General features: G+C 39.1%; 2 protein-coding genes across 3 annotated transcripts in view; one reads left to right on the top strand and one right to left on the bottom strand.

Annotated features, from left to right (window-relative positions):
• ift74 (intraflagellar transport 74) overlaps positions 1 to 24,966 on the bottom strand; it is a 134,003-nt gene that overhangs the window by 30,529 nt on the left and 78,508 nt on the right. For both annotated transcript variants that reach the window (XM_077235488.1, XM_077235489.1), the window contains 2 exons: positions 9,016 to 9,154; positions 7,304 to 7,366 (listed from right to left, as the gene is read on the bottom strand). In XM_077235488.1, the coding sequence (XP_077091603.1) occupies positions 7,304 to 7,366; positions 9,016 to 9,154 (202 nt within the window). The remainder of the gene's footprint in view (positions 1 to 7,303; positions 7,367 to 9,015; positions 9,155 to 24,966) is intronic.
• The window catches only part of LOC143744092 (leucine-rich repeat-containing protein 19-like), a 24,100-nt gene continuing 9,717 nt past the window's right edge, over positions 10,584 to 24,966 (top strand). Inside the window, exons 1-3 of the mRNA XM_077235482.1 lie at positions 10,584 to 10,642; positions 23,871 to 23,949; positions 24,118 to 24,487. Coding sequence (XP_077091597.1) covers positions 10,620 to 10,642; positions 23,871 to 23,949; positions 24,118 to 24,487 — 472 coding nt within the window. The 5' untranslated portion in view covers positions 10,584 to 10,619. The remainder of the gene's footprint in view (positions 10,643 to 23,870; positions 23,950 to 24,117; positions 24,488 to 24,966) is intronic.

Below are 24,966 nucleotides of genomic sequence, written 5' to 3'. Positions count from 1 at the left end.
CTGTGGTTGAGACTAGAGCTTAGATTCTCTGCCCAAGCCCGAGCCAGAGCCGGGCCGATATTTCCTGCCACTATGCTCGGGTCGGGTCGGGCCCATGATCAAGCACGTCACGTGTCACGCGCATCGTCTCCTCCACTCGCACGCTGTGCTGTAGGCCTATTGTGTAGCTTAAGTGCAACATGGAGCTTGAAGAAGTAAAGAAAAAAATTAAAACAGGAGAATTAACTTTGAGCATATTTTAAACTAGTCGTGGGCAGTGACAACATATGTGCTGGCTTTGTTGAGTGCAAGTGCGGCGCGCTGCTAGAGAGTCTGTACGTGTTGTAGCAATTAAATAAGCGCATTTAGTTTCATATTTATTAAAATATTATAATGTTATTTTTTCCATCTATGTTGATTATGAAAGTGAACAGAGTAGATAGGAGGATGCGCAATATCAGGAGACATGGAGTGGTTCAGGCATGATTTTGACCACTTCATTATGTTTTGTTTTGTAGAAAGCCTTTCTTTAAAGTGAATTTCGTTTTGTATAAATTGTATCTTAATTTTTAAAAAAAATTCATCAACCAATTGCCTGGATTTAATATATAAGCAGCAAATATAGCCGACAATAATCATGATATGGAGGCGCCGGCGAGCCGCGGTCACCATAGCACGTGAACTATAGCCATCTCATCATAAATTGAATCAATTCTCGGCACGCTTGTCACCGAATTTACAAATTCACATCTTGCTTGTTGCACGCACACATATGTCGAAATAACATTATTAATAATAATGAATCTTTAAGAATATTTGATTGAATGCTGAATGTTGTGCTTTTTCAATTTAATAAAATTAAATTGTGATAATTAAAATAATTGAATATTAAATATTAAGTGGCCAATTTTTGCACATTTATTAATAGTATTTATATAATATATATATATATATATATATATATTAGGGCTGTCAGTTAAACGCGTTATTAAAGGCGTTAACGCAAAAACATTTTAACGCGATTAATTTTTTTATCGCGAGATTAACGGTCTTTTTGGTCTAGCAAACTTTGTAGTTTTTTTTCACATGCTTTTGCAACAGGACGCGGCATGCGCGGCGCTGAGCTATGAAACCCATTCATTTCAAGGGCTTGCGCCGTGTGAGGACGTTTTGTTGCTTCGTCGACCAAAGCGCAAGTGGATCTAGCTAGACCGGAAACAAAACAACAGGCACGCGCACACACACTTGTTTGGGCTTGCGAGCCGGCCAAATAGGTTAAAGTTACGTTTTGAGTGGATGACGAGCGCGAGACGCCGAAATGGATGCCAATAAGATTCTGAATGGAAAGTTTACTTTTAAAAAGTTGGCAAATGGTTCCATTGACTAGACCAAAGTGATCTGTGTGTTTTGTCGTTATGAACTGAGCTATCATCATCGCAGCACGTCCAGTCTGAAGTACCACTTGATGATGGCCAAGCACACACACACACACACACACACACAGCTGATGCGAATTCTCCGCCCCCTCGTCAATATCAGCACCTCGTCAGTATTTCTTTCACCCTTTTATTGATGGACAGGGTTACATTGTGTTACAAAGAAATTATTTGCTCCAAGTGAGAATGTTAGTGTGAAATTGAACACAGTATTGCCTATGTTGTTTTTAAATAAATAAAAATGTGCACAAAGCAAGCAATCCACTTTTTTCATGTTGATAAGAGCATTAAAATGAGAAAAAATAATGAACAAAAAGAAATCAAGAGACATTTAGAATAGATAACAATGTGCGATTAATCACGAGTTAACTATGACATTAATGCGATTAATCGCGATTAAATATTTTAATCGTTTGACAGCACTAATATATATATATATATATATATATATAAAATTGCGCAGCTCCCCCCTGTCAATGGTCTAGCACCCATTCAGCACTTAAACTGCGTTAAAAAATAATCTGGCGTCGCCCCTGGTTATAACGGCCCACGTATTAAAAATGTTTGGGTTTAAATCGGGCTCGGGCTCATAATTACAGTTAATGTGTCGGGCCGGGCCGGGCTCGGACACAACGTGCACGGGCTCGGGTCGGGTAGGGCTTGATTTTTTGGGCCCGATCTAAGCTCTAGATGAGACGGAAAGATTCTAGCTGGCTGTGTACAGGCCGCCATGCTACGGTTTCGTAGATTTCTTGAAAACTTGAAGAGTCCGTTGGTTTATTTGTATAGGTTGTATAGTATTTACAGTAATTACGTTCCTGTGTATATTGCGTGAATGACGGGTGGTTGGGCAGATATTGTGTTTTGCGGTAGGTGGTATGCCATACGGAACCGTTGCCACTGAAACTGCATATTAACGCACCAGTGGGGCTCGACAGCCTTAGTCAAACGGGTTGGCGCGTATGGTTGGGTTGCGGAGAGATTGTGAGATTGTGGTTAGGTCTCAGCAGCAAGAGGGAAGTAGAGGTCAGTAAGCTGGGCTGAGTTGAGTGGGGGACGGAGGGGGGTGACTCTGGGACCCCAGAGTCACTGTCGAGCCCTCTTGAGGTGTCGTGGGCTAGTCGACGAAACACTGAGGACGGAAGGTGCTCACTTGAAGACCCTTTCAGATGTTCCCTACTCCGCTCAATCCAGAGGGTTGTTATGGGGGGACCGCACTGTGGTTGCAGCCGTTGTGTGTGCTGACGCGCAATACACTGCAGCTATTAACACCAGACAGAAGGAGATTCACGTCACCAGATGGAAAGAGGCGTAAATGGATGGAGAAGCATAGGTTACTTTAAATCTACGTCTTAGTTGGTGATTATCTTGGCGAAAGCAGAGTACAAATCAGCATGAAGTTTTTTGACACCTACTCTCGTGTAATGGAAATCATTTTGAATTATTAATTATTAAGAGTTCACTACTGAAACTGTGTGTTTCAATGTTTATGATAAGACAGAAAGGACAGACAGCTTCTGCAGGTGTGTGTCTGTGTGTGTGTGTGTTAGGGCTGGGACAACGTGTCGACGTCATCGATTACGTCGACGCAAAAAATATGTTGACGCAAAATATGCGCGTCGATTCGTCAGACCCAAAAACAAAGATGGCGGCGCCGGAGAGTAGTAGCAACACGAGTGGCTCCTCAGACTTTCAGAAGTGCAAGGCGGCACGCACTCGTTCCTCTAAAGTACACACACACACACACACACACACACACACACACACACACACACACACACACACACAACCCACAGAAAAATGTGCATCAGAATAGAGTTCTCTTTCGGGCTTGAACGAACCATAACACACAAATTATGCTAAACTGTCCGTTTTGTCGAGTGTCCTCATAAGAGCAGTCTTAAATGAGTTAAATAAAGTATTTTATTTTAAAGAGTAAATTACTCAATCAGACCCGGCGCCAGGATGATTATTATACCGGCAGCCTAATAATCATGAATGCACTCCGCTATCTTTTAACACATCTCCGGCGAACAGTTTCTTCGCGCAAAAGGAAAAAATGTCATGAAGCGCAGTGAAATGCAGCGACCTGTGGCGTTTCCTGAATGGATCGAGGTTGTTCCTTAACTTCAGTTTATACGTGCAATTCACACGAGCTCCAAGCGCGTGCGAGACTGCTGCAAGTATGCGTTTATAGCTAATGTCGTGAAAAATACACAGAGGACACTGAAAACGCGCTGACAGACAGGACCAAGAAGGTAACATTTAATAAAGTCTTAACTTTCAAAGTTGGTCAGTCAAAGAAAATTAAACCATAAATAGGCCTAGCTACTATTTTGTGGCTCTTTAAAGTGTCGTGACAGATTGCACTTTTTTTCAGTAAACTAGGCCTATGTGTTTTCAAGGCTTCGAGGTTTTATTGAATGCTACCGATACTCGGTTACTAACGTAACCTCTGTTCTCTCTAGAGAGGGAACGAGTATTGCGTAAGTTAAGCTTACGCTAAGGGAAAGACTCGTGACGTCACGCCCAATGAAGGGCGCCCGCGCCTTCATAGCGTCACAGCCCGCCAGAATGGGCGTGGCTTAGCGTATAAAAGTAGGGGCTGTAGGCTGACTTCCCTGGTTTTTCGTCGACTGAAGCGAAGTCGCTCGTGGCGTACAGACCTCTGTCGGTGCACCTTCCGGAGAACACCGACCATTTAGACGCGTAGAGCCTTCTCGTGGAAGGAGCTCTAGGCTGCGTGATCGTGTTCATCACTCCTTCTGGCAGGGCAACGAGTACCCGTTGATGAACCATGCGTGCAGAGACCAGCGCTCTGGATGGGGATGCCAGATCGCGCCGCGAGCCTGAGAGAGGAGATCTGCCCTCACCGGAATCAGCCACGGAGCTGTAAGTGACAGCCGTGCTAGTTACGGGAACCAAATCTGATTCTCCCAACGCGGGGCTATGAGGAGCACCGAGTGGCGCGTTTCCCTGATTCTTTTGATCACCTGTGGTAACAGAGAGACCGGAGGGAAAGCATATAGCGGTAGACTGGGCCAAACCTGGGCCAGCGTGTCCTCGTCCTTCGAGAAGAACGTCGGGCATTGAGCGTTGTCTTTTGACGCAAATAGGTTGACTTCCGCTCTGCCGAATAGGCGCCACAGCTTCTGGACCGTTTGGGGGTGCAGGGACCATTCACCTGGGGAACATTGTCCCTGGACAGTTTGTCTGGGCCGTCGTTTAAATGGCCAGGCACATGCGCCGCCCTCAGCGAACGCAGGTGCATCTGAGACCAAATAAGGTGGCGTTACGTCAGATTGCAGAGATTTCTGGATCTGACACGGCCCTGACGGTTTACATTTACATTTATTCATTTAGCTGACGCTTTTACCCAAAGCGACTTACAATTAGGGAGCAATTAGGGGTTAAATGTCTTGCTCAGGGACACATTGGTGTCTCACAGTGGATTCGAACCCGGGTCTCTCACACCAAAGGCATGTGTCTTATCCACTGCGCCATTACCACATTACCGGTTTACATGGGAGGGCGCTTCAGCGCGTTCTCGACCGCTATCATTTCCAGACAGTTTATGTGAAAACACTTCTCTTGGTCTGACCACTGGCCGAAGACCGGTCTGCCCTCGAACAGCGCGCCCCAACCCGAGTTGGACGCGTCTGTCGAAATGACTTTCTGATAAGAGATGGTTCCCATCATCACTCCCTGCTGGTACCAGTCGGCTACTAACCAGGGCTGCAGAGCCGCTATGCAGGTCTGAGTCACTCTGATTTTCTGGCCGCCAGAAACCCAGGCTCGGCGGGACGTGTGAGCATTCAACCAGCGTTGGAGCGGGCGCATGCGCAGTAGGCCCAGCTGAAGCACCGCTGCAGCTGATGCCATACAGCCCATCATCCTTTGAAATGTTTTCAAAGGGAGAAAGCTGCCCTTCTGGAAAGATGCGGCTAGGTGGCGAACACGGCGCGCGCTGTGTCGATAAACGAGCCGTCATGGTCACCGAGTCCAGTTCTATTCCTAAAAAGGAAATTGACTGGCTGGGCAGTAATGAGCTCTTGGTCCAGTTGACCGTGAGACCCAAGCTTTCCAAGTGACTGAGAAGCAGACTGAAGACTCTCTGGCTGGCACGAGACTTACATTCATAACCTGCTTTTTTGATCGTGTAACAGAGCGGGCAGATAGTGGGCACAGACCTGTGGACACATTTCTTACATTCAACACTCGAGCGGCTTTTCTGCGCTTTATGAGAGTGTGCTCTGTGAGTGACACGAGATTCGAAGTGCTTTTGTGTAGGGGTGAACACTGGGGCGTGGGCACTTTCACTACACTTAAAACACAGACGGCGTGAGCCGGACCAGACAATATACTCTTTTTGAGATTTCTCTGGGTCGCCGTGAAAACGCCGTTTGTGTTCAGGCGAGAGGGTGAACAAACCGGCTCGTTGGCTACTAAATGAACCACTGCAGTAGCCTGTTTGAAGGGGACTGACAGGGAAATAAATTTTGACGGCGGTCCGGCCGCAGCGGGACACGCGCGTCTTTTCAGAGGCGATGTGTCTGTTAGTAAGCGTGAGCACTCTGCAGGAGACACGGGGGGGTATCGTGTTTGTGTGTAAGGGTGAACACCGAGATGTGGGCACCTTTTCTACACTCAAGACACCAACGGCGTGAGCCGGATAACCAGACATTCACTTGAGATTTCTCGTTGGTCGGGCAGAACTGGGAACAGTGTTTGTATGAGGGAGCGCGCACTAGTAGTGGGCACGGGACCTACATGTGACACAGATGATGCCCGTCCGGGTCATGCAGAGAGCTCGAGAGGGCTCTGCATGACGCGCGAAACGGGGGTGCGAGGGCGGGGAAACTCTCTTGTAACGTAAAGAGAGCTAGCCGCGCGGCGCTGTGGTTAAAGACTTTGATTCGAGCCCGCAGGGTCGACATCGGAAGTTCCTCGCAGTGATCGCATCCTCCATCGAGAGGGCGAGGCTGCGTGTTCCTGGCCCAGGCAGAGAGCGCAGATGGGCGGTCTCCAACGCTGAGCGGCTCTGCGCGAGCCATAGGAAGTGCGAGACATCTTGAAAAAGACGTATCGCTGCTCTTTTAGGAAGTGTAGAACACAGAATACAGATATAAAAGGATATGTCGCCGGATAGCGTAGCTCGCACGGCCGGCTTCCTCAGCGCTGTCCTAAGCTGGCTGTTTCGCTTGTTCGACGGCGGCGGTGGCTTCTCTCAGATCCAGCGATGCGAAGAGCTCGCTGAAGAGACGAACAATCAGGGAAGTCAGCCTACAGCCCCTACTTTTATAAGCTAAGCCACACCCATTCTGGCGGGCTGTGACGCTATGAAGGCGCGGGCGCCCTTCATGGGCGTGACGTCACGCCGGGCTCACTGGTAGGCTGCAGCAGTTGCCCGCAGGGCAGCCAATGAGCACGCGAGATGAAGGTCTGCTAGCTGCTGCACTGCGTTGACAATGAATACAAAATTAAGGATAATTTTTTGGCTTCAATATCTCGAGAAGATGAATCTTTCCCGTAGCGTAAGCTAAACTTACGCAATACAAGAGAACCTCTCGTAAGAGAACTCTGACTAAGAATGCATTAAGAATGCACTTGTATAGTCTTTTATTTTGGAATTTTAAGAGCAATAAACATATATTGCAATGTTAAGGAATTCATGTTTTTTTTTTTCTATTCAGACATGTAAATCAACATGTATAAATTGCTATTAGTCAATTAATGGGGAGATAATCGATAATCGAATCGGACCGAAGAAATTAATCGTTAGATTAATCGATGCATCGGAAAAATAATCGCTAAATTAATCGTTTAAAAAATAATCGTTCATCCAAGCCCTAGTGTGTGTGTGTCCGTGTGTGTGTGTGTCCACTCACCGCCTCAAACGTCTCCTTCCTGCTCATCAGAGCGTCCAGTTCCTCCTGATGGGAGTTCAGCTCCTGGACGAGAGGAAAGATACGGCACATCTGTCGTGTCAGTGAACGGTGAACTTCAAATCACCCTCACAAATCATCTGTAGACTTTTAATTTAAAGTGTGGAGTCGGCAGTGAAGCTTACTGAAGCTATTTCCCCACTAAACTACACTTCATGTAGACATGCTGCACTTATTTTTGTTTTCAGTATTTACATCTATTTGGCAAACACTATGGTATTCAAGCTATATGTTATTTCTCCAGTTCTTGTGTTGCCTGGGAATCAAACCCAAGCCCATGACATTGACGTTGCATGCGCAGGGCTCTACGCTAACATTTCATCAGGAGCACTTGTGTAAACTATTTAGGAGCACTTTCTGATCTATAACAGGTGATTTTTTCCACTTTAAATTCATTTCCAGGGGCATTTATACCATTATAAGAGCAAGGTTTTCTAGTCTTATTAAATATATGCATCATCTTTTGTCAATTTCTTAAATTAAAATAGAAAATGTGTTTTTAAATGTTAATTTAAACAGTAAATTCAGTTAAGACACAATCAGACTGTTACTAATGAAATAAAAAATCCATCTTTGCACTGCAGAAGTGGTACAGAAGCTGCATCTGAAGTGGTGTTAGACAAATTTACATAGACTGTTTAATGCAGCTCATGGGTAAATAATGTTGTATTCACATTTTAAATATTTTAAGAATTTGGCGGCAAGTCTTAATGTGTGAGTCTTGAGGAAGAACAATGTAGCCAGATCTACTTCTCTGTGTTTGTCTATGAAGAGTCACGCAGGTACTGGACCCGAACCAGGCTAAAAGAGTCCCAATATAAACACTTATAAGGTGTACCGTAGTGATTCACAATAAGACAAAACACGGTTTGGAAAATGGATTTATGATGTACTCGCTTATTATATACATTTTGTAAATTTTGAACACAAAAAAGTGTTACGGACTGCAGCTTTAAAATCAAGAACTCACACAGGGATTTTTAGCTTGTTTGTTTTTTTTATAAATTTTCGTGGCATTTTGCCCCAATTCCTCGTTAATTTCTGACCTTGCTTATGATAATCCAAATGTAGTATTTCCAGTTAATTTGGCTGCAGAGAAACATCAGCATTATGAGAGGCGCTGGTAAGAGCAATGGCTGCTTGTAAACGATCTTTATGTGTAGTCCGTCGTGTTTGCTCTGCTGACTGAAGGCATGAAGAGCAGCTGATCGCAGTACGAGACGCGACTGTAGATGCTTTTTGGTTGTACTTTTTATTCCGAATGCATTACGGGCCAGTTCACGCCAGTTCGTTTCTCCATTCCACTGCGCTACTTTTCCATCATTTTTGCCTGATGCGCTCTAGACGGACGCGCATGACCGTCGCACTCGCGTCTTTTACAGCGCCTCACACATGACATCGCTATAAAAACACAGCGCTCAAGTTAAAGAAGTTCATCTTTTTAAAAAAACACCGTGCGCTTGTTTCTGTTCCACTGACATGCGTTTCTAACAGCAAAAACACGTTCTGTGTGAACCAGCCCTCATGAGAACGATCAGGTCACTCGCACCGGTGAATAGTATCCTCTGCACAGTATATATGCTATCTCAGGCCTGATACTGTGACCCTGCTGATGAAGTCATCACACTGGGATTCTGTGGTGGAATAACGCTGACCTGCAGGAGCTCTTCATTGGTGGCCTTCATCTCAGAGTACTTGGCCTGTTTCTCAGCACACATCTTCTTGACGATGTCTTGGGCCGCCTGTTTCTCCTGGACTATATTATCCTCCACAGTACGGATCAGATCCTCTTTCCTGACAGAGAGAAAGTTAAAGTTATTACTAAACATCATAATCATCCATCCTCATTCCACTGAATCTGTCAGCAGCTTTTAACATCATTCAAGTTAAATCAGCTTTATTTCTACAATCCTGATCCTGATCTGACCTCTGACCAGTAATCCCTGAATCATTATCACACACTGTTGGTTTGTTGGCCAGAGAGCTGAGACTGAGTCTGGTTTCTCACGAGGGTTTCCTACATTCTGTCACTGATGTTTGTGTTCGCGCCGCTGTCGCCTCTGGCTTCATTAGTTGTGGACATTTAATACTCAACAGTGTTATTGATGTGACAGCACTGTGTTTTCCAGAACTGCTTTATAGATTAAATGAATAACTGATGATCTTTACAACGGAACTGAATCAACAATCAGTTGATTCAGGACTTCAGTTCGAAATCCATTATTTTCCTGTAATCTTTGTAAAGCTGCTTTGAAACAATCAGTATTGTAAAAAGCGATGTATAAATAAAGGCTACTTGACAGAGAGAGAGAGAGAGAGAGAGAGAGAGAGAGACTCTTTCGCATCTCCTAGCATTTGATTTGATTGGATACCAGTCTCGTAAACACAGTCCGTCTGTCTCAAGAGAAAGGAAAGAAGAAAAGGATGTGTATCGATATTTGATCCGTGCATTCGGTCTGAAAGTGACAACAGCCTTTAAATACTTGGTGTCATTAATGTTAATCAAACTACAGAAACAGCTTTAACAAAGATTAATCTTTATTCAATTTATACAGTGAACAGTGTTATTTTACATTTCATTATTACATTTCTGTACCTGAAATGAATACTACTGTTAGAAAATATTTTATTTGGAACTTTGTATTTATTAATGCTTGTAATTTGTGTAGTTGTTCTTATTTTTTAAATTGCCTTTAATAATGTTTGAACTTTATTCGCTGTGGTATCGGAGTGCTTAAAGTGAGGATTAAGTGAGGAAAATTAAATGGAAATCAAAGTTACTAACTTTTAATCGTTGTTAATTTAAATAATCTTAATGATAATTCTAAAGGATTCAGTATGAATTAAAGAGAACATTTCTGGTTTGTGTTAATGATAGGGCTTTGGGACTGCTTTAAAGAGCTGGTGCTGCGATGCAATTAAACACGACAAAACTGAAACTAAAGATTACTTTGAAAACTGTATCAAGAAACTCTGAGACCATACCAAAGTTCAACAAGTATACTTTTGATCGACACTTTTATAGAAAGCAGCTTACATTGCATTCAAGGTATATATATTTCATCAGTTCATGCATTCCCTGGGAATGAAACCCATGACCTTAGTGTTTCTACAGCGCCATGAGCAACAGGAACACAATAAAAGTCATAGTTCATCTTCTGAAGTTGAATGACTGAATGTGCTCAATCTTTAGCCAGTCTTTTATTACAGAGAGCAAAGGTCTGTTTCTGTCTCAGCTTGATCAAGTTTATGTTAACATATGCTATTACACACGACTCAAGGGTAAGTCACTCTTAACAATCATATCTATAAAGTTTTTCTTTTGTTTTGTTTTAAGAAAACAGTTTAATTCTGTTCACCTTTAAGTAGTGCATAAATGTGATAATAGAGCTGGTTCCAAATGTTAAATGTTCTTGTTTATTGTTTATTTATTTATATAGCACTGTTAAAACACAAACAAGGTTGAACCAAAGTGATTTACATACAGATTCTATAAAAAGATAAAAACAAGAACACACATAGACGAATAAATGGACAACATATAAACCATAACATCTAACCATTATAGGCTACCAACATTAAATGCACTTTGAACAAATTCTGAAACAATGACAGCGATTTCGCAGATCTGATAGATAGAGCTCATTCCACTATCTCGACCCTATTACTGCATAATACTGTATTACTGCATCCTATTACTGCATAATACTGTATTACTGCAACCTATTACTGCATAATACTGTATTACTGCATCCTATTACTGCATAATACTGTATTACTGCATCCTATTACTGCATAATACTGTATTACTGCATCCTATTACTGCATAATACTGTATTACTGCATCCTATTACTGCATAATACTGTATTACTGCATCCTATTACTGCATACTACTGTATTACTGCATCCTATTACTGCATAATACTGTATTACTGCATCCTATTACTGCATCCTATTACTGCATAATACTGTATTACTGCATCCTATTACTGCATAATACTGTATTACTGCATCCTATTACTGCATAATACTGTATTACTGCATCCTATTACTGCATACTACTGTATTACTGCATCCTATTACTGCATACTACTGTATTACTGCATCCTATTACTGCATAATACTGTATTACTGCATCCTATTATTGCATAATACTGTATTACTGCATCCTATTACTGCATAATACTGTATTACTGCATCCTATTACTGCATCCTACTACTGCATAATACTGTATTACTGCATCCTATTACTGCATAATACTGTATTACTGCATCCTATTACTGCATACTACTGTATTACTGCATCCTATTACTGCATAATACTGTATTACTGCATCCTATTACTGCATAATACTGTATTACTGCATCCTATTACTGCATAATACTGTATAACTGCATCTTATTACTGCATAATACTGTATTACTGCATCCTATTACTGCATAATACTGTATTACTGCATCATATTACTGCATAATACTGTATTACTGCATCCTATTATTGCATAATACTGTATTACTGCATCCTATTACTGCATAATACTGTATTACTGCATCCTATTACTGCATAATACTGTATTACTGCATCCTATTATTGCATAATACTGTATAACTGCATCTTATTACTGCATAATACTGTATTACTGCATCCTATCACTGCATAATACTGTATTACTGCATCTTATTACTGCATAATACTGTATTACTGCATCCTATTACTGCATAATACTGTATTACTGCATCCTATTACTGCATAATACTGTATTACTGCATCTTATTACTGCATAATACTGTATTACTGCATCCTATTACTGCATAATACTGTATTACTGCATCCTATTACTGCATAATACTGAATTACTGCATCCTATTACTGCATCTTATTACTGCATAATACTGTATTACTGCATCCTATTACTGCATAATACTGTATTACTGCATCCTATTACTGCATAATAGTGTATTACTGCATCATATTACTGCAAAATACTGTATTACTGCATCCTATTACTGCATAATACTGTATTACTGCATCCTATTACTACAAAATAGTGTATTACTCCATCCTATTAATGCATAATACTGTATTACTGCATCCTATTACTGCATAATACTGTATTACTGCATCCTATTACTGCATAATACTGTATTACTGCATCCTATTACTGCATAATACTGTATTACTGCATCCTATTACTGCATAATACTGTATTACTGCATCCTATTACTGCATAATACTGTATAACTGCATCTTATTACTGCATCATAGTGTATTACTGCATCCTATTACTGCATCCTATTACTGCATAATACTGTATTACTGCATCCTATTACTGCATAATACTGTATTACTGCATCCTATTATTGCATAATACTGTATAACTGCATCTTATTACTGCATAATAGTGTATTACTGCATCCTATTACTGCAAAATAGTGTATTACTCCATCCTATTACTGCATAATACTGTATTACTGCATCTTATTACTGCATAATACTGTATTACTGCATCCTATTACTGCATCCTATTACTGCATCCTATTACTGCATAATACTGTATTACTGCATCCTATTACTGCATAATACTGTATTACTGCATCCTATTACTGCATAATAGTGTATTACTGCATCCTATTACTGCATAATACTGTATTACTGCATCCTATTACTGCATAATACTGTATTACTGCATCCTATTATTGCATAATACTGTATAACTGAATCTTATTACTGCATAATAGTGTATTACTGCATCCTATTACTGCAAAATAGTGTATTACTCCATCCTATTACTGCATAATACTGTATTACTGCATCTTATTACTGCATAATACTGTATTACTGCATCCTATTACTGCATCCTATTGCTGCATCCTATTACTGCATCCTATTACTGCATCCTATTACTGCATAATACTGTATTACTGCATCCTATTACTGCATAATACTGTATTACTGCATCCTATTACTGCATAATAGTGTATTACTGCATCATATTACTGCAAAATACTGTATTACTGCATCCTATTACTGTATCCTATTGCTGCATCCTATTACTGCATAATACTGTATTACTGCATCCTATTACTGCATCCTATTGCTGCATCCTATTACTGCATAATACTGAATTACTGCATCCTATTACTGCATCTTATTACTGCATAATACTGTATTACTGCATCCTATTACTGCATAATACTGTATTACTGCATCCTATTACTGCATAATAGTGTATTACTGCATCATATTACTGCAAAATACTGTATTACTGCATCCTATTACTGCATAATACTGTATTACTGCATCCTATTACTGCGTAATACTGTATTACTGCATCCTATTACTGCGTAATACTGTATTACTGCATCCTATTACTGCATAATACTGTATTACTGCATCCTATTACTGCGTAATATTGTATTACCGCATCCTATTACTGCATAATACTGTATTACCGCATCCTATCACTGCATAATACTGTATTACTGCATCCTATTACTGCATAATACTGTATTACTGCATCCTATTACTGCGTAATACTGTATTACTGCATCCTATTACTGCATAATACTGTATTACTGCATCCTATTACTGCATAATACTGTATTACTGCATCCTATTACTGCATAATACTGTATTACTGCATCCTATTACTGCGTAATACTGTATTACTGCATCCTATTACTGCATCCTATTACTGCATAATAGTGTATTACTGCATCCTATTACTGCATCCTATTACTGCATCCTATTACTGCATAATACTGTATTACTGCATCCTATTACTGCATCCTATTACTGCGTAATACTGTATTACTGCATCCTATTACTGCATCCTATTACTGCATAATACTGTATTACTGCATCCTATCACTGCATAATACTGTATTACTGCATCCTATTACTGCATCCTATTACTGCATAATAGTGTATTACTGCATCCTATTACTGCATCCTATTACTGCAAAATAGTGTATTACTGCATCCTATTACTGCATAATAGTGTATTACTGCATCCTATTACTGCATAATACTGTATTACTGCATCCTATTACTGCGTAATACTGTATTACTGCATCCTATTACTGCATAATACTGTATTACTGCATCCTATTACTGCGTAATATTGTATTACCGCATCCTATTACTGCATAATACTGTATTACTGCATCCTATTACTGCGTAATATTGTATTACCGCATCCTATTACTGCATAATACTGTATTACTGCATCCTATTACTGCGTAATACTGTATTACTGCATCCTATTACTGCATAATACTGTATTACTGCATCCTATTACTGCGTAATATTGTATTACCGCATCCTATTACTGCATAATACTGTATTACCGCATCCTATCACTGCATAATACTGTATTACTGCATCCTATTACTGCATAATACTGTATTACTGCATCCTATTACTGCGTAATACTGTATTACTGCATCCTATTACTGCATAATACTGTATTACTGCATCCTATTACTGCATAATACTGTATTACTGCATCCTATTACTGCATAATACTGTATTACTGCATCCTATTACTGCGTAATACTGTATTACTGCATCCTATTACTGCATCCTATTACTGCATAATAGTGTATTACCGCATCCTATCACTGCATAATACTGTATTACTGCATCCTATTACTGCATCCTATTACTGCATAATAGTGTATTACTGCATCCTATTACTGCATCCTATTACTGCAAAATAGTGTATTACTGCATCCTATTACTGCATAATAGTGTATTACTGCAACCTATTACTGCATCCTATTACTGCAAAATAGTGTATTACTGCATCCTATTACTGCATAATACTGTATTACTGCATCCTATTACTGCATCCTATTACTGCATAATAGTGTATTACTGCATCCTATTACTGCATAATACTGTATTACTGCATCCTATTACTGCATCCTATTACTGCATAATAGTGTATTACTGCATCCTATTACTGCATCCTATTACTGCAAAATAGTGTATTACTGCATCCTATTACTGCATAATAGTGTATTACTGCAACCTATTACTGCATAATACTGTATTACTGCATCCTATTACTGCATCCTATTACTGCATAATAGTGTATTACTGCATCCTATTACTGCATCCTATTACTGCAAAATAGTGTATTACTGCATCCTATTACTGCATAATAGTGTATTACTGCAACCTATTACTGCATCCTATTACTGCATAATACTGTATTACTGCATCCTATTACTGCATAATACTGTATTACTGCATCCTATTACTGCATCCTATTGCTGCATCCTATTACTGCATACTACTGTATTACTGCATCCTATTACTGCATCCTATTACTGCATAATACTGTATTACTGCATCCTATTACTGCATCCTATTGCTGCATAATACTGTATTACTGCATCCTATTACTGCATCCTATTGCTGCATCCTATTACTGCATAATACTGTATTACTGCATCCTATTACTGCATCCTATTGCTGCATCCTATTACTGCATAATACTGTATTACTGCATCCTATTACTGCATCCTATTGCTGCATCCTATTACTGCATAATACTGTATTACTGCATCCTATCACTGCATCCTATTGCTTCATAATACTGTATTACTGCATCCTATTACTGCATAATACTGTATTACTGCATCCTATTACTGCATAATACTGTATTACTGCATCCTATTACTGCATCCTATTGCTGCATAATACTGTATTACTGCATCCTATTACTGCATAATACTGTATTACTGCATCCTATTACTGCATCCTATTGCTGCATAATACTGTATTACTGCATCCTATTACTGCAAAGTACTGTATTACTGCATCCTATTACTGCATCCTATTACTGCATAATAGTGTTTTACTACATCCTATCACTGCATCCTATTGCTGCATAATACTGTATTACTGCATCGTATTACTGCATAATACTGTATTACTGCATCCTATTACTGCATCCTATTGCTGCATAATACTGAATTACTGCATCCTATTACTGCATAATACTGTATTACTGCATCCTATTACTGCATCGTATTACTGCATAATAGTGTTTTACTACATCCTATCACTGCATCCTATTGCTGCATAATACTGTATTACTGCATCCTATTACTGCATAATACTGTATAACTGCATCCTATTACTGCATAATACTGTATTACTGCATCCTATCACTGCATCCTATTACTGCATAATACTGTATTACTGCATCCTATTACTGCATAATACTGTATTACTGCATCCTATTACTGCATCCTATTGCTGCATAATACTGTATTACTGCATCCTATTACTGCATAATACTGTATTACTGCATCCTATTACTGCATAATACTGTATTACTGCATCCTATTACTGCATAATACTGTATTACTGCATCCTATTACTGCATAATACTGTATTACTGCATCCTATTACTGCATCCTATTGCTGCATAATACTGTATTACTGCATCCTATTACTGCATAATACTGTATTACTGCATCCTATTACTGCATAATACTGTATTACTGCATCCTATTACTGCATAATACTGTATTACTGCATCCTATTACTGCATCCTTTTACTGCATAATAGCGTATTACTGCATCCTATTACTGCATAATACTGTATTACTGCATCCTATTACTGCATCCTATTACTGCATAATACTGTATTACTGCATCCTATTACTGCATAATACTGTATTACTGCATCCTATTACTGCATCCTATTACTGCATAATACTGTATTACTGCATCCTATTACTGCATAATACTGTATTACTGCATCCTATTACTGCATAATACTGTATTACTGCATCCTATTACTGCATCCTATTACTGCATAATACTGTATTACTGCATCCTATTACTGCATAATACTGTATTACTGCATCCTATTACTGCAAAGTACTGTATTATTGCATCCTATTACTGCATCCTATTACTGCATAATAGTGTTTTACTACATCCTATTACTGCATAATACTGTATTACTGCATCCTATTACTGCAAAGTACTGTATTATTGCATCCTATTACTGCATCCTATTACTGCATAATACTGTATTACTGCATCCTATTACTGCATCCTATTACTGCATAATACTGTATTACTGCATCCTATTACTGCATAATACTGTATTACTGCATCCTATTACTGCATCCTATTACTGCATAATACTGTATTACTGCATCCTATTACTGCATAATACTGTATTACTGCATCCTATTACTGCATAATACTGTATTACTGCATCCTATTACTGCATCCTATTACTGCATAATACTGTATTACTGCATCCTATTACTGCATAATACTGTATTACTGCATCCTATTACTGCAAAGTACTGTATTATTGCATCCTATTACTGCATCCTATTACTGCATAATACTGTATTACTGCATCCTATTACTGCATAATACTGTATTACTGCATCCTATTACTGCAAAGTACTGTATTATTGCATCCTATTACTGCATCCTATTACTGCATCCTATTACTGCAAAGTACTGTATTATTGCATCCTATTACTGCATCCTATTACTGCATAATACTGTATTACTGCATCCTATTACTGCATAATACTGTATTACTGCATCCTATTACTGCATAATACTGTATTACTGCATCCTATTACTGCATCCTATTACTGCATAATACTGTATTACTGCATCCTATTACTGCATAATACTGTATTACTGCATCCTATTACTGCAAAGTACTGTATTATTGCATCCTATCACTGCATCCTATTGCTGCATAATACTGTATAACTGCATCCTATTACTGCATAATACTGTATTACTGCATCCTATTACTGCATAATACTGTATTACTGCATCCTATTACTGCGTAATACTGTATTACTGCATCCTATTACTGCATCCTATTACTGCATAATAGTGTATTACCGCATCCTATCACTGCATAATACTGTATTACTGCATCCTATTACTGCATCCTATTACTGCATAATAGTGTATTACTGCATCCTATTACTGCATCCTATTACTGCAAAATAGTGTATTACTGCATCCTATTACTGCATAATAGTGTATTACTGCAACCTATTACTGCATCCTATTACTGCAAAATAGTGTATTACTGCATCCTATTACTGCATAATACTGTATTACTGCATCCTATTACTGCATCCTATTACTGCATAATAGTGTATTACTGCATCCTATTACTGCATAATACTGTATTACTGCATCCTATTACTGCATCCTATTACTGCATAATAGTGTATTACTGCATCCTATTACTGCATCCTATTACTGCATAATAGTGTATTACTGCAACCTATTACTGCATAATACTGTATTACTGCATCCTATTACTGCATCCTATTACTGCATAATAGTGTATTACTGCATCCTATTACTGCATCCTATTACTGCAAAATAGTGTATTACTGCATCCTATTACTGCATAATAGTGTATTACTGCAACCTATTACTGCATCCTATTACTGCATAATACTGTATTACTGCATCCTATTACTGCATAATACTGTATTACTGCATCCTATTACTGCATCCTATTGCTGCATCCTATTACTGCATACTACTGTATTACTGCATCCTATTACTGCATCCTATTACTGCATAATACTGTATTACTGCATCCTATTACTGCATCCTATTGCTGCATAATACTGTATTACTGCATCCTATTACTGCATCCTATTGCTGCATCCTATTACTGCATAATACTGTATTACTGCATCCTATTACTGCATCCTATTGCTGCATCCTATTACTGCATAATACTGTATTACTGCATCCTATTACTGCATCCTATTGCTGCATCCTATTACTGCATAATACTGTATTACTGCATCCTATCACTGCATCCTATTGCTTCATAATACTGTATTACTGCATCCTATTACTGCATAATACTGTATTACTGCATCCTATTACTGCATAATACTGTATTACTGCATCCTATTACTGCATCCTATTGCTGCATAATACTGTATTACTGCATCCTATTACTGCATAATACTGTATTACTGCATCCTATTACTGCATCCTATTGCTGCATAATACTGTATTACTGCATCCTATTACTGCAAAGTACTGTATTACTGCATCCTATTACTGCATCCTATTACTGCATAATAGTGTTTTACTACATCCTATCACTGCATCCTATTGCTGCATAATACTGTATTACTGCATCGTATTACTGCATAATACTGTATTACTGCATCCTATTACTGCATCCTATTGCTGCATAATACTGAATTACTGCATCCTATTACTGCATAATACTGTATTACTGCATCCTATTACTGCATCGTATTACTGCATAATAGTGTTTTACTACATCCTATCACTGCATCCTATTGCTGCATAATACTGTATTACTGCATCCTATTACTGCATAATACTGTATAACTGCATCCTATTACTGCATAATACTGTATTACTGCATCCTATCACTGCATCCTATTACTGCATAATACTGTATTACTGCATCCTATTACTGCATAATACTGTATTACTGCATCCTATTACTGCATCCTATTGCTGCATAATACTGTATTACTGCATCCTATTACTGCATAATACTGTATTACTGCATCCTATTACTGCATAATACTGTATTACTGCATCCTATTACTGCATAATACTGTATTACTGCATCCTATTACTGCATAATACTGTATTACTGCATCCTATTACTGCATCCTATTGCTGCATAATACTGTATTACTGCATCCTATTACTGCATAATACTGTATTACTGCATCCTATTACTGCATAATACTGTATTACTGCATCCTATTACTGCATAATACTGTATTACTGCATCCTATTACTGCATCCTTTTACTGCATAATAGCGTATTACTGCATCCTATTACTGCATAATACTGTATTACTGCATCCTATTACTGCATCCTATTACTGCATAATACTGTATTACTGCATCCTATTACTGCATAATACTGTATTACTGCATCCTATTACTGCATCCTATTACTGCATAATACTGTATTACTGCATCCTATTACTGCATAATACTGTATTACTGCATCCTATTACTGCATAATACTGTATTACTGCATCCTATTACTGCATCCTATTACTGCATAATACTGTATTACTGCATCCTATTACTGCATAATACTGTATTACTGCATCCTATTACTGCAAAGTACTGTATTATTGCATCCTATTACTGCATCCTATTACTGCATAATAGTGTTTTACTACATCCTATTACTGCATAATACTGTATTACTGCATCCTATTACTGCAAAGTACTGTATTATTGCATCCTATTACTGCATCCTATTACTGCATAATACTGTATTACTGCATCCTATTACTGCATCCTATTACTGCATAATACTGTATTACTGCATCCTATTACTGCATAATACTGTATTACTGCATCCTATTACTGCATCCTATTACTGCATAATACTGTATTACTGCATCCTATTACTGCATAATACTGTATTACTGCATCCTATTACTGCATAATACTGTATTACTGCATCCTATTACTGCATCCTATTACTGCATAATACTGTATTACTGCATCCTATTACTGCATAATACTGTATTACTGCATCCTATTACTGCAAAGTACTGTATTATTGCATCCTATTACTGCATCCTATTACTGCATAATACTGTATTACTGCATCCTATTACTGCATAATACTGTATTACTGCATCCTATTACTGCAAAGTACTGTATTATTGCATCCTATTACTGCATCCTATTACTGCATCCTATTACTGCAAAGTACTGTATTATTGCATCCTATTACTGCATCCTATTACTGCATAATACTGTATTACTGCATCCTATTACTGCATAATACTGTATTACTGCATCCTATTACTGCATAATACTGTATTACTGCATCCTATTACTGCATCCTATTACTGCATAATACTGTATTACTGCATCCTATTACTGCATAATACTGTATTACTGCATCCTATTACTGCAAAGTACTGTATTATTGCATCCTATCACTGCATCCTATTGCTGCATAATACTGTATTACTGCATCCTATTACTGCATAATACTGTATTACTGCATCCTATTACTGCATCCTATTACTGCATAATACTGTATTACTGCATCCTATTACTGCATAATACTGTATTACTGCATCGTATTACTGCATAATACTGTATTACTGCATCCTATTACTGCATCCTATTGCTGCATAATACTGAATTACTGCATCCTATTACTGCATAATACTGTATTACTGCATCCTATTACTGCATCCTATTACTGCATCCTATTACTGCATAATAGTGTTTTACTACATCCTATCACTGCATCCTATTGCTGCATAATACTGTATTACTGCATCCTATTACTGCATAATAGTGTTTTACTACATCCTATCACTGCATCCTATTGCTGCATAATACTGTATTACTGCATCGTATTACTGCATAATACTGTATTACTGCATCCTATTACTGCATCCTATTGCTGCATAATACTGAATTACTGCATCCTATTACTGCATAATACTGTATTACTGCATCCTATTACTGCATCCTATTACTGCATCCTATTACTGCATAATAGTGTTTTACTACATCCTATCACTGCATCCTATTGCTGCATAATACTGTATTACTGCATCCTATTACTGCATAATACTGTATTACTGCATCCTATCACTGCATCCTATTACTGCATAATACTGTATTACTGCATCCTATTACTGCATAATACTGTATTACTGCATCCTATTACTGCATCCTATTACTGCATCCTATTGCTGCATAATACTGTATTACTGCATCCTATTACTGCATAATACTGTATTACTGCATCCTATTACTGCATAATACTGTATTACTGCATCCTATTACTGCATAATACTGTATTACTGCATCCTATTACTGCATCCTTTTACTGCATAATAGCGTATTACTGCATCCTATTACTGCATAATACTGTATTACTGCATCCTATTACTGCATAATACTGTATTACTGCATCCTATTACTGCATCCTATTACTGCATAATACTGTATTACTGCATCCTATTACTACATAATACTGTATTACTGCATACTATTACTGCATAATACTGTATTACTGCATCCTATTACTGCATAATACTGTATTACTGCATCCTATTACTGCATAATACTGTATTACTGCATCCTATTACTACATAATACTGTATTACTGCATCCTATTACTGCATAATACTGTATTACTGCATCCTATTACTGCATAATACTGTATTACTGCATCCTATTACTGCATAATACTGTATTACTGCATCCTATTCTTTGGTCGCCTTTATGCAGGCGAGATGTTTGGTCAGGTTCAGAAGATATTATCCATGTTTATCATTTTAAACAAGTAATCAAAAACAATACATCTTTAAAGAATCCAAGTTCTAAAATAATTTGAACTATAACAAAAATAAAAAGCTGAAGTTTAATGCTCATTATGAGCTTTTGAGGCAAAAATCCTAAATGCTCCCACAGCAGTTTGAATCCAGATTACAGTTTTCTTAACTTCAAAAGTGCAAAGAGGCTCAAATGATCCATTAAATGCCTAATGCAATTTCATTTCCATATATGGTGAAGAAAAAAAAGGAAAAATATGTATACATCAATTGGTTTGATATTTCATGTTCATAATCAATTCAGTATGACACTAACCCCGTCTTGTCAATCAAGACGGGAGGGTAGAGCTTTCCAGCAGAAGAGAAGGAAGAATATACTAATATACACTTAAAACACAAACACGTACACATCTAACAGGGTTAGTGAGCGGGAGAAGAGGGAACACAGAGCAAGGTTAGAGTCGAAAGAGTTGAGGAGAAAAGCAGAGCAACAATTATCCTAAGAGAGACTTTTAAATCCAGAAATAGGAAATAGGCCAACATCACTATTACAACAAAAACTGAAACGAACATATTTATATTGAAGATGTGCGGATTCTTCAATGAAGTGCTATATTCAATGAAGAAGAACTATAATGATCAGAGTACCTATAGAACCGCACATGAGCACTAGAGCCTGTGTTCACGAGGAGAACGAGGAGATGTTCACATTCTGCTGTAAAGCGTCTCAAAAACACAACAGTGTCATTATTCAGATCAATTCAGTTCAGTTCAATAACTGTAGAGTTCATCGATATGAAATGAGTTAGCTAGAAGATGCAGTACAGAATACAATACCGTCATTATTCAAGCCCTCGCTCACTGGAGAACACTGGGAGCCTGTGCTGGATGAGCATGAGGATCTGTGTGTGATGGCAGATAACAGAAGAGCTGCGAGACACAGGACAGCAGACGCGGAGGACACACACTCTTCTGCACACACTCTTTTGCACACAGATCCTCTTTGTGTGACGCTCATGAAGAGGGTTTTTACACTCTCACCACAGACGGATGGGTTATCCAGAGCGGTTCTCTTATACACAGGGTCTGGGAGAGTTTGGCTGATGCAGTGCTGTTATCATCACAGGTGTGTGTGTGTGTGTGTGTGTTCAGAGAGATCATGACCGCGACAGAAGTGTGTGTGTTCTGGATGGCAGTGGTTCTGATGAGCTCACAGGTCAGCGCACTGCAGGTGAGAGCTTCAGGTGTTGCTTTACAGTGAATTATATAAAAATGTTCTATATTAGTCCACAATAAGGCATAGACAAATCATAGAGTAAACTGGAGAATCCCATGTAAAACTCAGTGAAGAGAGAGAATCTGCAGTGTGTTACACTAAGACACCAACCTTTGTGTTCAGGTGGACATGAACAACTCATCTCTAACCGGCATTCCTGCAGGGAAACCCAGAAACCTCACCGAACTGATCCTGAGCCACAACTCAGTGAAGATGTCGGACTCGGATATCCAGAACTTGCGCGAGTATCCCGGGATTCGGCTGCTGGATCTTTCTTACAACCACATACAGTCTCTGCCTGAAGGAGCTTTCGACAGCCTCACACACATAGAGACGCTTAAACTGAGGGGAAATGAGCTGAAAACCCTCGACAAAGGCATCTTTACAGGACTGATGAAACTGAAGAGTTTGGATCTGGAGGAGAATCCGTGGAACTGCTCCTGTTCGCTCACGAGTCTCCTCAAACACCTGAGCGCGTCCGGCGTGTCCACCGGTGAGGGTTAGAGATGATGTGTGTGTGTGTGTGTGTGTGTGTGTGTGTGTTCGCTCACGAGTCTCCTCAAACACCTGAGCGCGTCCGGCGTGTCCACCGGTGAGGGTTAGAGATGATGTGTGTGTGTGTGTGTGTGTGTGTGTGTGTGTTCGCTCACGAGTCTCCTCAAACACCTGAGCGCGTCCGGCGTGTCCACCGGTGAGGGTTAGAGATGATGTGTGTGTGTGTGTGTGTGTGTTCGCTCACGAGTCTCCTCAAACACCTGAGCGCGTCCGGCGTGTCCACCGGTGAGGGTTAGAGATGATGTGTGTGTGTGTGTGTGTGTGTGTGTGTGTGTTCGCTCACGAGTCTCCTTAAACACCTGAGCGCGTCCGGCGTGTCCACCGGTGAGGGTTAGAGATGATGTGTGTGTGTGTGTGTGTGTGTGTTCGCTCACGAGTCTCCTCAAACACCTGAGCGCGTCCGGCGCATCAGAGATG

Source organism: Siphateles boraxobius, unplaced genomic scaffold (genome assembly GCF_051911475.1).
Source record: "Siphateles boraxobius isolate OS27281-9 unplaced genomic scaffold, OSU_SipBor_1 195, whole genome shotgun sequence".
In the NCBI taxonomy this organism is placed as follows: Eukaryota; Metazoa; Chordata; class Actinopteri; order Cypriniformes; family Leuciscidae; genus Siphateles; species Siphateles boraxobius.
The sequence above is the reverse complement of the archived record's forward strand: the minus strand, read 5'-3'. Positions and strand labels throughout refer to the sequence as shown.